This window comes from Pimephales promelas, chromosome 20, assembly GCF_988280905.1.
Source record: "Pimephales promelas chromosome 20, fPimPro1.hap1.1, whole genome shotgun sequence".
Lineage (NCBI taxonomy): Eukaryota > Metazoa > Chordata > Actinopteri > Cypriniformes > Leuciscidae > Pimephales > Pimephales promelas.
This window is the reverse complement of record NC_142788.1, coordinates 10048731-10064580: the sequence shown is the minus strand read 5'-3', so window position 1 is coordinate 10064580 and position 15850 is coordinate 10048731. Positions and strand designations below refer to the sequence as shown.

Here is a 15850-nt window from a genome sequence, read left to right as displayed (position 1 = left end):
GCCCATATAGGCTACATTGATATTTAGATCAGTTGGTCAATACAATAGCCCAGAGTTTAAACCGCACTGACACAGCTGAACTCTCGCGCATTGAAACAATAAAGAAATCGCGTTAGGATTCAGAGGTAACATAGTCCAACACACGTTCGCGTTACCTTGAGAGATGATAGTGTATTGTCCGTCCTGCTCTCTGACCCTGAAGCTGCAGCATTTTCCCGTTGAGAACCCGCCCGCTCATTATGTCTCACTCCGCTTTTGTTCCGGCTCACATAGCCCACTACATACAGTATAACATCCCGCGTTTGCTCTCTGTGGAGGTTTGAATGAGAAGCGGCTCTCTGCGCAGAGCTCCTGGCTCACGTTGAGAGAGAGAGAGAGAGAATGAGAGAGATAGAGGGAGGAGAGGAAAGGAAACGCCCCCAAATGTCCACCCCTTCCCTTCTCTTGTCTTTCTCTCCTCAGCGCAGCCAGCTGTGAGTCTCTCACTCAGACTGACTCAATCATCAAACCACTAATGCCAGATACCATTACTGTGTGAAGCATCCTTCAGCTCTTTGGAGATGTCTGTGTATTGATTTAAATGGCCTGATTTATTCAAGTCAAAATGCTATATTAGGACTGAATCAAATGAGTTTGACTGAATTAATTCAATTGCACGTAATCAAAAGCATGACTGAATCAATTGATGTGACTCAGTAAACTGAAATGAACAGAATCACTGCAACTGATAGTATAACTGATAAACTGAATTTAAAATGACTTCCTGTTTCTTGTTACCACTTTTCATTGTGTTCAGTGGTTGTGATTCTTATGACCCTCGACCGCATGGCTTCACAGGCTTCATGTCTATTAAAACTTTCCCTTAAACACATTACATCAAATATGTGTAAAAACTATGAGATTGTAATCTGCACTACTAAAATGTAACCTAATAACATTACATAATCATGCCAGGTATGATTCGTTCCTCTTATTAGTTATAACAGTGTTTCAATGACAATTGGATGTTGATATTGATATTCATCTTATTAAGTAAGATGCCTTCATGCCATTTTTGGTTTAAGGTAAGTTTATTCACAATGAATCTAATCATCATGCTATACAGATCTTTTATTTAAAAAATGTTTCCTTTAAGCTGTGCAAAAAAGGGTCCAGCACCGACACATTCTCATTCCAAGACGCCATTTAACTGACGCTTTTGACCATACATCAACATCCAATGCTTTAGGGCACCCTTTAGCGTCAGTTAGATGATGCTATCCTAGGGCATCATCTAACCGACGCTTTACCTTTAGCGTCAGTTAGATGACACGGGTAGGTTTAGGTCTGGGGTAGGATTAGACCACTAGGAGCCGCGTCATCTAACTGACGCTAAAGGGTGCCCTAAAGCGTCGGATGTTGACGTATGCTCAAAAGCGTCAGTTAGATGACGCCTTGGGACGAGAACGGGCTGCCAGCACACGAAGAATACATAGATATAAATCATCATGTGAATGAGGTGTAGCTTTAAAACAAATCTTTGAATTTTAAAATGTATTAAAATTTGTTATTTTCATATCTTTCACAGGCTCCCTGTGTTTACAAATAGGGTATAAATAGTCAGACGTTTGGGAATCGATCATTGACAGATCCATGTTGATTGGTCACTAGTCTAATTATCTGTGGGATGTGTCTCTTTCAATGTCAATGGGGGTTACGACCCTGTTGTAAAGCTTTCTTATTAAATCCGAAATGTAGTCTAAGGCCCTGTTTACACGCTTGCGGGTAAGAACGTAAAAATATTTTATCGGATGTGCCTTTCGTTTACACGGCGACGGCGTTTTTGAGGCTTAAAAACGCAAAAAAGAGAAACCACCCTCCAGAGTGGAAATCTTAAAAACGCTCTACCGCCGCGTTCCCGTGTAAACGGTAAAAACGCAAAAGTCTGCTCGACAGTAAAGGTTGTCTGCAGGCGCGTGGACTTGGTGGTGTTGTTGTATGCACTCCTAGCCGCCTGAAGTGCATACTACATTGAATTTCACACACTTTTGCGTCACAATTTGCACGCGGATTTCCCACACAAAACACTCGTCTAAACGCAGAATAAAAAGTGATGACACAACGCCACTTTTGCGTTTTCTCTTCAGAATTGTTTCCGTGTAAACATAGCCTAAAGCTGTAGGCAAATTCATTTCAACTGCCATGTCCTACCTTCAATTTCAAGAGACAATGAATGCACCAAACTGTGAAAACTACATAGTCAGGAAAAAAAAAGTTTATTACTGAAAAGACATAACAGTAGAGAGAGGGACTTTTCTCTGAACATGAACAAACTACACAGCCCTGTAAAGACGACAGCAGTGAAAAGACACTCTTCCTCTGTATAGTCAATGGACTGCTTTTCTAAATGAACAGTCTGCTTGAAGAAAGCCAAGACTCTGTTGGAACCACTGAGACGATATCATGAATAAACCTTTAAGAACAGAGGATAGCCCAGAAAGAAAGGGACAAAGAGGGTCTTCTTCCATTCCACACACAAAGCACACACACACACCCCACGCATCAAGCAGTCACACACATCGCTGGTGGCCCTGATGTTGTTAAGCGCCTAGCCCAGGTGTGTGTGTGTGTGTGTGTCTGTTTTAAGGATGTGACAGACATGCTTGATTGGTCCTTTGGCAGCATGCACAATGACAGCAACTGCAGGTGTGCCAGTCTCTTGCCCGCAGTGTTGCCTGGCACCAGGGGATGACAGGGAGAAAGGGCAAGTAACAAAAGAGACGCTAATGAGCAAAGAGTCCCGTATAATGAATGATTTCCCTCCCCTGCTTCTCTGATCTCCCTCTGAGACGGGGTGCTGTGGTCAGAGCATTGAGTGAGCGAATCCAACACAGCTGTAATTGAGTCATTGTGGTTTTACTGCACCCCGTAAATGTTTGTGGAGAACAGTGTGTCTGGGTTTTAGCAATTATGGATGACCTGAGTAACTAATGAAGTTGTGTGATTCCAATAAACACCAGTATGTAAATGTACCAGTGCATGACTTGGCACAGACACTGTACTGTTCTTATAGGTGAAGTGAGTGATATTGATGATTAAATGTTTAATGGGGAAAAAAAGCAACTAGGAAACAATTGCTCATACTTGAAGTTGTGGATTTCAAGAAGTCCCTAAGAAGTTTTAAAACTGTGACTTAGTTGTCCCACAAGTTTGTGCTATGGACATGAAACATACCTCAAACTGTGCAGCTTGTTGAAGAGAGGTGTGAAGAGATATTTTTAAGGACTAATTCCAGTTACTTGGAAGGAGGAGCCTGATTTAAGTCTAGGGACCAGACTATCAGAGACTCCTTTGACTGTATAAGCAAACTCTTACAGTAGGAAAAAGATAGTAAATACACAAAACCTCCTCGCAACCACATAGCAAATAGTCTAAAAACCAGAGCAAACTATAGCAGCACAATAAAAACCATAAAGGTAACAATGTGCTGGCACCCAAAACAAAAATCCTCATGTCAGTGAGTTTTGCAAGGGCAAGCAATAAATTCTTGCCTTAAAGGCACTACAGGGTCATGAGGAATTTGTTTCAAAATACAGCATTTATTTCAACAGCATGCCTTTGAAGGTGTCTGCAGTTCAGAAGTAGCAGACCTCTAACCTCTAACAGTCTTTCCAAACCCCTTACTTCTCCCAGAATCTGTACTTTAAGCAGTCCTAGTGGTTGACTTAATTGGCAACTGTGGCGATTGTTACGGCCCATTCCTCAACATAATGGCTGGCCACCGACTGAAGACTTTGATTTCCCTGGGAAACTGTCAGTGTAAGAGATGAAAGAGCAACCATGGAACACTGAGGAGACCTGGGAATCCTCATCCACCTTATCTAGAACTCGTGAGCTTCCACTCCCTGCCTTGCTCACTCCCTTCTTTAAGGAACCGATGCCCTTGGCAACATAAGAGTTTGAACGACTTAAGGAGCAAACAATGATTACTCAATCAGACCTGCAAGGATGCCTATGATTAAATAAATGAGTATCCCTGACCTGAAAGTATGCAAGTGGATGGACTGATTCCATGTGTCCACTGTGTAAGCTAACATTTCCCTGCTGCCAGTTTACCCTTCGCAGTGCACAATGAGATCCATTGTAGGAGGTCACAGCACTGCCTGATGCAGAACAGACTATATTTTATTAACACATTTCCTTAGATACACCCAACTTTTCTGGAACACCCCAAATGGAAGTTCATCATTTGAAAAATTCTAACCATTCGGGCCATAACTCCACCTCAAGCAAACTTGTCCACTTTTGTACTGATAAAGCGCACTGAAAATACGGGCCCTGCATATTTGAGTCTCCCCTCCCATGAGATCTGTGCAGTCTCAGAATAATGGCCTCAAGAACTTGCCATAGTTAGAGAGAGTTTCCACCTCTACATTAGGTGTGTTTCATCAACAGTCAATGTTTTCTTTGGAGCCTCTGAGTTCTCCAGTGTGGCCCAAAACCCAAGAGTACAACCAACGTCCAGACTTCCTTCACTGTATGATGTGGCTTTGCACAGCAGCAAAGGAAGCATCATACCTCTTGGTAAGAATTCCTTCTTTCCTATCACATAATGTAATATCTTGAAACACATATTGATATGGCATGATTCACATTAAGTGAAGTATGCAACTTCTATGAGGAACTGCTGCAAAGGCCAAGCTTCTATCTGACTTAATTAGAGACAGTTGCATGAAATAAAATCTCACAAAGTTGTTTTACAAATGAAAGATAACACAGCTTCAAAACTAGCTCAGATGTTGGAGATAGAGGACAGCTGAAGATATTCCATTGCATTGGAGAGGAATTTGTGGAGAATAACTTTAACAAGAAGCTACTTCACACTAATTCCCAACTTTCCATTGTAAACGACAGTAAAACTGACCTCGGGAGAAATCAGGGGTGTGCTTTAAACACTCTACCCTACTAAGTCTATTGCCACTGTCTATGCTGTGGTCAGACAAAAAAGCCAAATCTAGGGTTACTCCAGAACACTACAATCTCTTTAGCAGGATCCGCTGCACTTTAGCTGGTTGGCTGCTCTGCTTTGTCGGGTGTTTCTTGTCCCATTTAGTCCTTTTATGAGAGAAGGGGGAGTTGATGTGACTGAGTGGCTCTCCCACAGGGTATTTTAAAGAAGGGCGAGTGTGGGACTAGCCTTAGCAGGTGGATGGAAAGAAAAAAGAAGAAATGATGCATGACGGCTTACAGGGGACTATCAGAGAGCCCTAGCAGGAGGAATGGGAACCTCTGTTTCATACGCATTTCAGACCCCTTAAGATCTCATTGTTTGACCCTAAAAGTGTGAAAAGCAGGATGGTGAATTTGAAAGTGTGTTCTTTTTCAAATCATTCTTGAAAATGTAAGCGTGCAACACTTTCTGCGATTTTGAGAGTTGTGTCGGATGGCTTCAAAAGTCTTGAAATATTGTTATACGGGCAACATTTTAGGAACTTTTTTGTGCTCTTAGAATCTTGACAGCCCCTGGCCACTGCTCGTTTTCATTGCATGGAAAAACAACACCGTAAAACATCTAATTTTGTGCTTCACAGAAGAAGGTGATGCAATGACCATGGCATTTACTAAGTTTAAACTCTGGAAAAACACATCTGCAAATCTTAAAGGACTTCCTCTCCAATTTCACTTCCACTCTCCTTTGCTCAATATTGTTTTGCGTGGCCCCTCTGCATGATTATTCTCCTGGCCCACCCAGACAGCTTGGTCAGAGAAGTGGTTCTGAGTGGGTCTAGTTGAATAAGATTAATCCTTTTGATGTTGTTACAGCCTTCAAAACTTCAGTTGGCTATGTGGCCATTCTACCCCACTTTTGCCGCCTCATATTTTAACAGAGTCGTGAAATTCCCCAGAGCAAACTTTTAAGCTGAGGAGTGACAGGGGCTGATGGATTTGGTTTCTTCACCGAGTCCAGTAGTCTAACAGATGCCTTCATCAAAGATAGAGCACCACACACATCAACACTATTTCTGTGTGAAACAAGTTGATAATGTTTTTGTTTCATCGGCAACTCTTCTCCTACAACAGAGGAAGCCCTTGCTTCTTTTATAACATACAGTAGATTTGGATTTTGAGCAAGTGAAAGGAAATGTGGCACTTGTACAAGAGTTGTAAACGTGTCTTTATCCACTTAGTTTGTTATGATTGCAACATGGATGGGCGTCCATCTTAAATTAGGCCAAGTCACTTTATTAACTTCATTCTCATTTCTTCATGTCATCGCCATTGTGTCTAGTCCTCCAAAGCAATTTGGTCTCACATTAAGATTTTGCTGGCATGTTGAGAGATTTGCAGACTACCCTTAGCCCCCCTTAAGCAGGAGCTTTCAGGACATTCAGTTGTGCCAGCTTCTCTAATCACTCTTGACCCCTTCCATTCAGATCACACTCCTTTGGTGAGTTGAGAGGGGATTAGAGACCTTCCGGATCATTCAGTTCCAGAATACATGCGCATTTATTTTACAAGCTTAGAAAAGGGACCATGGGCAGTTGAGGAGGAGGGGGGTGTTTGGGGGGGAATGACTGAGGGGGATTTCAGTCATGATTTGCACAGTCCCAGCAGGAGGGTGTCTCTACAGTAGAGGTAGTCAGGCAGGCAAACTCATTCGGCTTTTACTTTTAACGGGCCGTGGTCATTCTGGAACTTTTGTGCGGACACTGAATAGGTTCTGGGCCAGAAAAATTGCCTCAGTACAAGTCCCTATGTAATATTCTGTCATAATCTACTCACCTGTCATGGTGTTTGGCCACATGACATCTAAGAACCAATGAGGTTTGATTTAGTTGATAATCAATGGTTTGAGTTGATTTGAAAGAAAAATAAAGCTTGCTTGCAAGTTGCTTACCAGAATATGCCAACAGTCGAGTAGTATAGATCACTGGATGAGCCAGGAAATTAAGAAATTATAACCTAAAGATTCACCGGTCAGCCATAAATAGGAAACGGACGAATTTTGCTCAAAACACACGATCCGCTACAGGTTTTTAGTTTTATTTTGGCTCTTGACTCTATTCCATACTTGCACAGAAACTGCATTGCATTCCTAAAATGTAATTTGTGTGGAAATATTATGAAGTCCGAAAACAGGACGTTAACAATGGCCAGAGACGGGACACACTAAAGACAAACTCAAAGAGGAGAACACCGACAATACTCTATCAGGCACAGCAAGCTCACTGTTCTTGATGCTCAAAATATAGGAATTGGGGGTGGGGTTTAAATTAATGTGTCTCTGAACAGATTGATCTCATGAAGTAGCGTGTGTATGACACGCCAATTCGTATTTCCATTTTTGGCGTGCTATCAAGACGCATAATCGCCTTTCAGCGTGTTTATGAACGCCGTTGACTTAACGTTATATAAATATATGACTTACCTCAACCCCGTCCCTAAACCTAACCGTCACTGGGGTTAATGGCATTTATGACTGTTCCCTTACCATCATAGGTAAAAAAAAGATATGACTTACCTCAACCCCATCCCTAAACTTAACCGTCACAGGGGTACATGGCATTTATGACGGGAGATTTGACTGCGTGTACAGAGACGCGGAATGACGCGGACGTTAATGGCGTAGACATATACGCATACACGCGGATACACGCGGATAGCTCAAAATGCGTAGAGATAACACGCCACCTGACTCGAAAGTGGCGTATATGTTTACGGAAAAGTCATGATGTCATGTTGCTCTGAAGGAAACTGGCTATCTTCAGAAAAGTTTTGAAGTTTTTTTTTGTTTTTTTTTTCCTTCTTCCGTTTAAAGTTTCTTTATATAAGCTCAGTGCTGCTTTATGTACAGCGATAAACAAAGAAACCGCTGCTGCTCCATAAGCGCCACCTACTGTCAGAGTGAATTTATGTTTTCATTCAGTCTTTCTGCTGTTTGTTTTGTGCAGGTGTCTGATGTAGCATCATTTCACAAAGCTAAAGTCTGACCATTCTGTTTTTGCCTTAAATCTTAAAAATCGTACAGTCTAATTTAAATAAAAAACAACTGCTTGTGTTATATGTGTAGCGTATTTGTTTGAATAATGATTAAATTCAGTGGTTTCCTCTAATTTCAAGTGTCTAAAGATGTGTTTTGTTTAAGGCGAGTTTTGCTTAAAAAAATTGACAACTGGTATCGGAACCGGCCAATTTGCTTTATGATTGAAAAATGATGATCTGTGCGTCACTACTATGAACATTTTGAGCTTGAAATTTTAAAACAGCTTATCATTCTTTAAATATCTTCCTTTGTATTCCAAAGAAAGACAGTCACAAGAGTTTGAAACAACATAAGTGTAAATCATAATAGAAACAGAAATACAGAAAATCATGGTTTTTGGTTGAACTATCCTTTTTTAACTTGCTGGTCTCAAACCAGGGCTTGTTAACGTCAGTGACCATCGGGCACGATGATGTCCTTATCACATAAAACAACAATAGCTTAGTCAGGCTGTGATAGCACGAATTCTGCAATTCCCTATGCTTGTTTGTTCCAAGCAGATGATTTATCATTACAGTACACAAAAAGCTTATTTCAGCTTTGCCCTCTTGCTTTAATATTTGACTTCTTTCTGTGTATCTATAATTTTGGGGCAAATGAGCAAAATGTGAGTATCTGAGACTAGGTGAATGGAGCAGGAATCTTTGGTATATGTAACGTGGCAACTTTGAGGAGTCTATAATGATGATGCTGGAAAAATGGGCATCTGGGTAATGAATAAAGCAGCATGGTGATGCAATAGCCACAGTGTACTACAGACAGAGAGAAACACGCTTTAGAGACACTTAAACACAGCTGTTGATAGACCAACCAGACGATAATAATATAGTAGAGCCTGAGCTCTGCTGTTCTTTTCCATTTGGGACTTTTTCACTTTCATGTTTCCCTAAAGGTCAATTTATTTAGGAGTAACTCCAAATCTCATTGAACAACCTGTCCGCAGCCACCCCAAAAAAAGTCTGGCCCAATTTCAAAAATCTCTATGGAATCATATATGATTGACAGCATTCCTGGCTAGTGACAGCATTTCCATCACTCAACCCCCATGTCTCACAAGTCAGGACATGTTCTAGACTAATTGGGGCTTGTCAAGCTTTGCTGAGCGATGACCTTCAGCCCATGTGGAGGAGTGGGTTTGTTGGGGTCACTTGACTCCTTTCCAGAATTCACCTGAGATCGTGGGAGAGATGTCAGAGGAGTCGTGCCTCAGGGCATGACGCGAGGTCAACACCACTGTATCAGCAACATGCCAGCACAGCTAAACGCTCTGGGAGAGGAGGGGAAAACAAACCAGAGAAAGAGACAAAGGAATCTGCATACTGTTGCCTTCGAGGGGATGAGGTTGATGAAACCAATAGATTCATATGCAGCATGAGCATTTCTGAAGTACTCACCACGAAGACATGACAGAAAGCTAATTTGCTAAAGGATTAGTTCACTTTAGAATTAAAATTTCCTGATAATTTACTCACCCACACGTCATCCAAGATATATTCAATGTCTTTCTTTCTTCAGTCGAAAAATTAAGGTTATTGAGGAAAACATTGCAGGATTGTTCTCCATTTAGTGGACTTCAACAGGAACCGATGGGTTGAACGGCCAAATTGCATTTTAAACTTTAAGCTTCAACGGGCTCTACAAGATCCCAGCTGGCGAATAAGGGTCAAACCTAGACAAACCATCTGTCATTTTCTAAAAAAAAATATACAGTATATTTATTTACTTCTTAACAGAAACACTCGTCTTGCACTAGCTGTGATGCACCACACGTTACGTAATCACGTTGAAAGGTCACGTGAAGTACAGACCTAGTGTTTACACTAGCCATGTTTCCATCCACTTGTCAATCGAATTATCTGAAGTTCGGTTATAAAACTCATGCGGATAAAGCTGGTGAAAGTGTGTTTCCATCCAACGGCTTTAAAGCGAATAAAAACCTGTACGTAATGACGTCACAAGCTGTTTTGCGATCAAATTGATATATCGAATTGATTTGAGACATTTTAAGGTGTTTCAATTTATTTTCGCACTGAATCGAACAACATTCTAGCAAACTTTTGCGAACAAAGTTTTGTTAGACAAAACGAATCGCGCCATCTACCAACAAATGATCAATATTTCACAAGTTGAAGCCTAATAATTCTTATGTGCCAGCTGATAGCGACATATGAATGGGATAACGTATGCGAGGCGGCTGTTAAAGGGGTTGTATTCGCTGTAAAAACCACCTCGCTATATATTATCCTGCTTATTACATATAAATCAACCAAATAAATAAATAATTTGACTCATTATTGACTTAAAAACGAGTTTATTGATTTAAAAACGAGTATTGCTTCTGCTAAAGAAAATAGTCTGTTCCGTCTCTGAACTGCATCCATGGCAACGGTGTGTTATACTAGCAGCGCCGCAGTCTGTTAACAAGAAATAACAGACCACATTCTACATTAGAACTCAACCAAGCCACGTAAAAACAAGCAAAACTAACCTAAGAAAACAGCGACGCTATAAACATTGCTATGATGATGCCGATGCACGTATGCCCAACGACAGCGGAGGTGACTGTGGTGTGGGAACGAGCGCTCAATCAGTTCTGGGAGATCGTGGTTCACGGAAACCCTTTGGTTGACGCATTTTTTTGCTTCGTCCACTTACATCTGTCTTTGTTGACATCCGCCATGTGTGCGCAAACACACTGGCCGGAAATGAACTCGTCTGGCGTGTTGCAACCATAAAAGGGCATAAAACTTAATCGCAATTCATTATTTATTCGGCAAATAACGTTTCCATCAGCTTTTATCGCATTAGCCGTATATCGATCAAGATAAAATCCGATGAGACCGAACGTATTTCATTTGAGTCGATTTTCATGAAATTTCATCGAATTTTACTGTTTCCATAAGGCATTTTTCATTCGATATCACTTAATTCAGATAATAACGTGTCGATGGAAACATGGCTAATGTCAATGTGCAAAGACAAAGGCTGCGTCCGAAATCGAAAACTTCACTACTATATACAGTAGTACGCGAAAAACAGTACGCGAGCAGAGTAGTATGTCCGAAATCATAGTAATCGAAAAACAGTAGGCGAAAATTACCCGGATAACCTACTACTTCCGGCGAGATTCTGAAGTGCGCATACGATGGACACTTTAATATCCCATGATGCCACGCGAGAGGAGTTGTTGTCGTTATATTTGAAAATGGCGGAAACCGGAGACGCGACTGTAACGTAGAGATAAACACAGACACACATGCGTATCTCGATTGATTCATTCATGTTTAGTTATCGATGGTAATATCACAGTAAATGGCTTTTTCCTTGCCGAAAATCAACATCTGTCATTGTTCATAGGGGTTGTGTGTGTGTTTTATGAGGTAAAATGTATTAGGTAAAAAAATATTATTTGAGAAACTCCGCAAAAGGCATGATCTGCGAGCATCTGACCGACGCCTCCTCTTGATTGTCGGCTCGAACGATGTAAAAATGCGATGAAAACAGAAAGCAGAACTAAACACAGCGCGATGTTTGTGCAGTCACTGGAATGGGTTCTTAAAATTTTCGCACTGTTATGACAGCGTACGTCACGCTAAAACAATATGGCGCATGTAGTACGTCCGGACTCATTCATACTACTCTTATTCATACTATGTAGAATGTACTTTTTTAACGGTCACGCAGTACGCTCTTATTTAAATGTAGTACCTACTCACATAGTACGTGATTTCGGACGCAGCCAAACACTTCTTTTTTTTTTTAAAGGTAAAACAACAATGTCGGTCAATTTTAACGTTGGAGAAGAAAATGAGATGTAGTTTTTCGCCCTACCCTACATTTTCCACCTACACAGGTTAACACCTGACCTTTTACAAAGTGATTATGTAATGCGTGAAGTCATGGACGTGCGAGATGAGCATTTGTGGTTAAAAAGTATATATTTTTTATTTGTTTTAGAAAATGGGATATCATTACGCTAGATCCGACCCTTATTCCTTGGTTGGGATCGTCTGAACATCTTGGATGACGTGGGGGTGAGTAAATTACTCACTAAAAGTGAACTACACTTTAAACTTCACAAACTAAATTTGCTGCCTACATAGGCAGCATCCTAACCACCATGGAACCTTATTAGTGACTGATTTAAGACACTCTAAATTGGCAGCAACTCCACAAAAATAGTGCTTTGTTTTCTGTTAGCATGATGCTAAGCTAATAGGACAATACATGTATAAAAATAAATAGTTGCTAAAATAATAACATTTTAATAACTCTAAACATTTTTTTTCCAAATTCAATTCTTTACAGTATAGACCTTATGTAGCCCCGCCCCTTTTCAGTGCTGCACTCTGTCTGTATTCTCACAGCGATCTTGCATAGGTATGAATGAACTGCTCGTAAAAAAAAATTCCCGGTAAACATTTATTAAATGTTATTATGATAAACATTACAGTTCCCATGATAATTTTTGTTAACTCTACAATAAGTAAATCCACTTCACCAGCTAATTACTCCTCGACAGCGATGCCCTAGAAATATACAGAGTGACCGCAAAAACGGAAGTTCAAGACAATATTCTAAAGATGACGGCGCCTACGTTTCTTTGGTGCATAAGGTTAATAGAATGGAATGAAAGTTTATATCGCCATTTTGGATTCTTCCTAACAAATTGGTTAAAACAAAAAGAACGTATAATTAAGATGCCTAGCTTCTGGAGCAGCCTTTGCATCAGGAGAATGACTGATGTGAAAATGCTAACTCGGTAGGCAGCTCACAAGGTTTTTGGGACAAAGCAATTGTGTGAGTGGAACAATGGGAGTATGTGATAGAGCAGCACTGAAAACGGTTGATGGAAACCAACAGAAAAAACAGACAGTGTATGAGAAAGAGAAATACAGTGAGGTGGAAGCAGACGGCGCAGATATAATATTATGACATGCCGACTGGGTCTGAACAACAGCCAGAGGCACACGGCTCACAGGTCAACTCCTCTACACGGATAAGAGCTTTGTTTGACTGCTCATCACCACCTCTTCTCTACCTCCATCTCTTCACACTCTCATCTGTCACTCCCACACCAGCGACGGACTATTTCTCTAGCCAGTGGACAAGGCACAATAAAAGAGAAAAGCAAGTGTGCTTTTCCACACAGTGTCTAGACAATGGTTTTTGAAATTCGTTTCTCTTGCAACTTAGGGTGCACAATAGTGTGAAATTATGCCTAAGGGTTAGTACATAATATTGTATCAATAAATTTGAATTTCTAGAAAATTATATCTAAAAAAATTAGTCATTTTAATTAAAGGAATATGTGCTAAGGTGCCCGCTTCCCATTCTAGAAACGCTGGTTCGAATCCCGCTTGGAGCGGTGCGAGTGGAACCAGAGGGGTTTCAATAACAAGCATAACAAGTCAAATGACATGGCCAGATGGGGCATTTTGCTCAAGGGCTTCACACTAAGGAAAGAAGGCAGAGAATCAACATTATGCCAGTTTGATTGCCATGGTTTTACCAAAGACTATAGCTATAGAAAGATGACTCACTTCTATTACTTATGAATGGGAGAAACTGCAAAATGCAATATGGCGGAATACGTCCTTAAATAAAAGAGCCAATTGGTAAAGTTCATGTCCGATTTTGCAGCTGATTTGAAAAATGTAATTTAATTGAGAGTTTGGCAAGCATTTTTTTTTTTTTTTGGAGATTTCAGGATTTCCCGATTCAAATAGATTGAAATTGCTGCCCGGAGGCGTTGTAAAAATGGCCGCAGAGTGAATAGGCTTTCCTTGAAATGGACTTTGGTATTATTAATATCTCTTAACAAAAGGTCAAGTTACATCAAATTTACCAAAAAATATATTGCTAACATACACAGCATGACTCCTTAAATGAGTAGTTCACTTTTTTTTTTTTTTTTAACTTTTGCTGATAATTTACTCACCCCCATGTCATCCAAGATATCCATGTCTTTCTTTCTTCAGTCGAAAAGAAATTAAGGTTTTTAATGGACTTCAATGGGAACCAAATGGTTCAAGGTCCAAAAGACAGTTTCAGTGCAAACTGTTCAAATGGCTTTAAACGATTCCAGACGATGAATAAGGGTCTTATCAAGCGAAAAGATCGCTCATTTAATAAATAAATAACAAAGTTTAAGTTTTATAAGCTCAAATGCTCGCCTTGCTTTGTTCTGTGATGCAGAACAGTGACTCTCCTGTTTGAACTCGTTTATCAAAATGAACAAATCTTTTTTTTGTGTCATTTGGTTCATTCAATGAATGAAATGAATGAGTTGACTCAGGAAAAGATTCGTTCATTTTTATGAACGAGCTCGAACAGGAGAGTCACTGTTCTGCATCACAGAACAGAGCAAGGTGAGCATTTGAGCTTATAAAACTTAAACTTTGTTATTTGTTTATTAAACGAGCGATCGTTTCGCTTGACAAGACACTTATTCATTGTCTGATGTCGTTTAAAGCCCTTTGAAGCTGCACTGAAACTGTCTTTTGGACCTTGAACCGTTTGGTTCCTATTGAAGTCCATTATATGGAGAAAATCCTGGAATGTTTTAATCAAAAACCTTAATTTCTTTTCGACTGAAGAAAGAAAGACGTGTATATCTTATAGGGGTGAGTAAATTATCAGCAAACGTTTTTTTTTTTGTTTTTTTTTAAAGTGAACTACTCCTTTAATCCACATCTACAGCCTCTAATGCACACTGAAAGTGCATTGCCTCTGAGAACAGAAGGTCATTGCTTTATGTAAAGACCATGACTGGATATTTGCATCCTTGCAGGAGAAAGTCTCCTCAGAGATGTTGGAAGAGGTTATGGTTTAAAAGGTTTATTTGAAAAGAGATGCTCCGCTGAGCTAGAGCACCATCAGGGCTTTCTGAAGCCACTAATGACAAAAGCATTCACAGCATGAGGAGTTTTATTCTGGAAAACCAAGCCCGGATATTTGCTGCGGCTTCCGAGGTGGCAAGGAATAAAGAGGAAAAAAGCGTCGGCTTGGTGAAAAACGTCTGTAAATTGTGTTTAAAAGTATTTTTGTTTCCACGACAAGTGGCAAAATGAGTGATGTACATTTTTTCGCAAATAATATGTTCCAACTTTGCTGGAATATCTACACTGTGGTGACAGATGCTTCAATATTAATACAGCAGATGGGAGGAATATCAAACTTTCCAATATTACATATTTGATACATATTCAAGACAAACATCAAATGATAATGCAGTGTCACTGCTGGAAGACGTACATTTGGGTTAATTGGATAATTAATTGGCTTTTCTATCTTCAGAGAAAACCAATGACAACTGCTGAAAATAGGCCAAAATGGCGATAATTAATTCATAAAAATTTTGTTAAATGTATGAATAATGAAGATTTTTTCCCCAGTGTTGACAGAAAGTGGAAGCACAACTTTGTATTACAAAACAAAACAAAATCCATAATTTGTATCTGAACAAAGGCCTGTCCTTACCAATGATTCAGCTGTATATTACAAGGCACATTTACTATCATCCCTGAACCTGGTTCCTGGAAATTGTTATTTTTACTCTCCGAAAGCAGTATAGAAATTTTCATTAAATTTTCATGGGTTTCAAAGTGATTTCCCTCTCACTTGAACACAACATCATAATGACAGGAAAGAGAATTGATTTCACGGTGACACGAGCAAAGCAGTTGAGAGCCCTGGGCAGGTACACAAAGACTGTCTGAGAGCAGTAAGAATAAAAACAAAGGTCATTTTACTAAAAGGGATTATATATACTATATATACACTACCGGTCAAAAGTTTTAGATCGGTAAGATTTTTTATGTTTTT

General features: G+C 40.0%; 1 protein-coding gene across 9 annotated transcripts in view; it reads right to left on the bottom strand.

Annotated features, from left to right (window-relative positions):
* nav1a (neuron navigator 1a) overlaps nt 1-15850 on the bottom strand; it is a 210023-nt gene that overhangs the window by 86379 nt on the left and 107794 nt on the right. The window contains exon 1 of one of the 9 annotated variants that reach the window (XM_089124210.1): nt 156-399. The exons of the other annotated variants lie outside the window; for them this stretch is intronic. Within the exon in view, the coding sequence (XP_088980336.1) occupies nt 156-238 (83 nt within the window). The 5' untranslated portion in view covers nt 239-399. Of the gene's footprint in view, nt 1-155; nt 400-15850 lie in introns of those variants that run through there. 9 annotated transcript variants of the gene reach the window in all.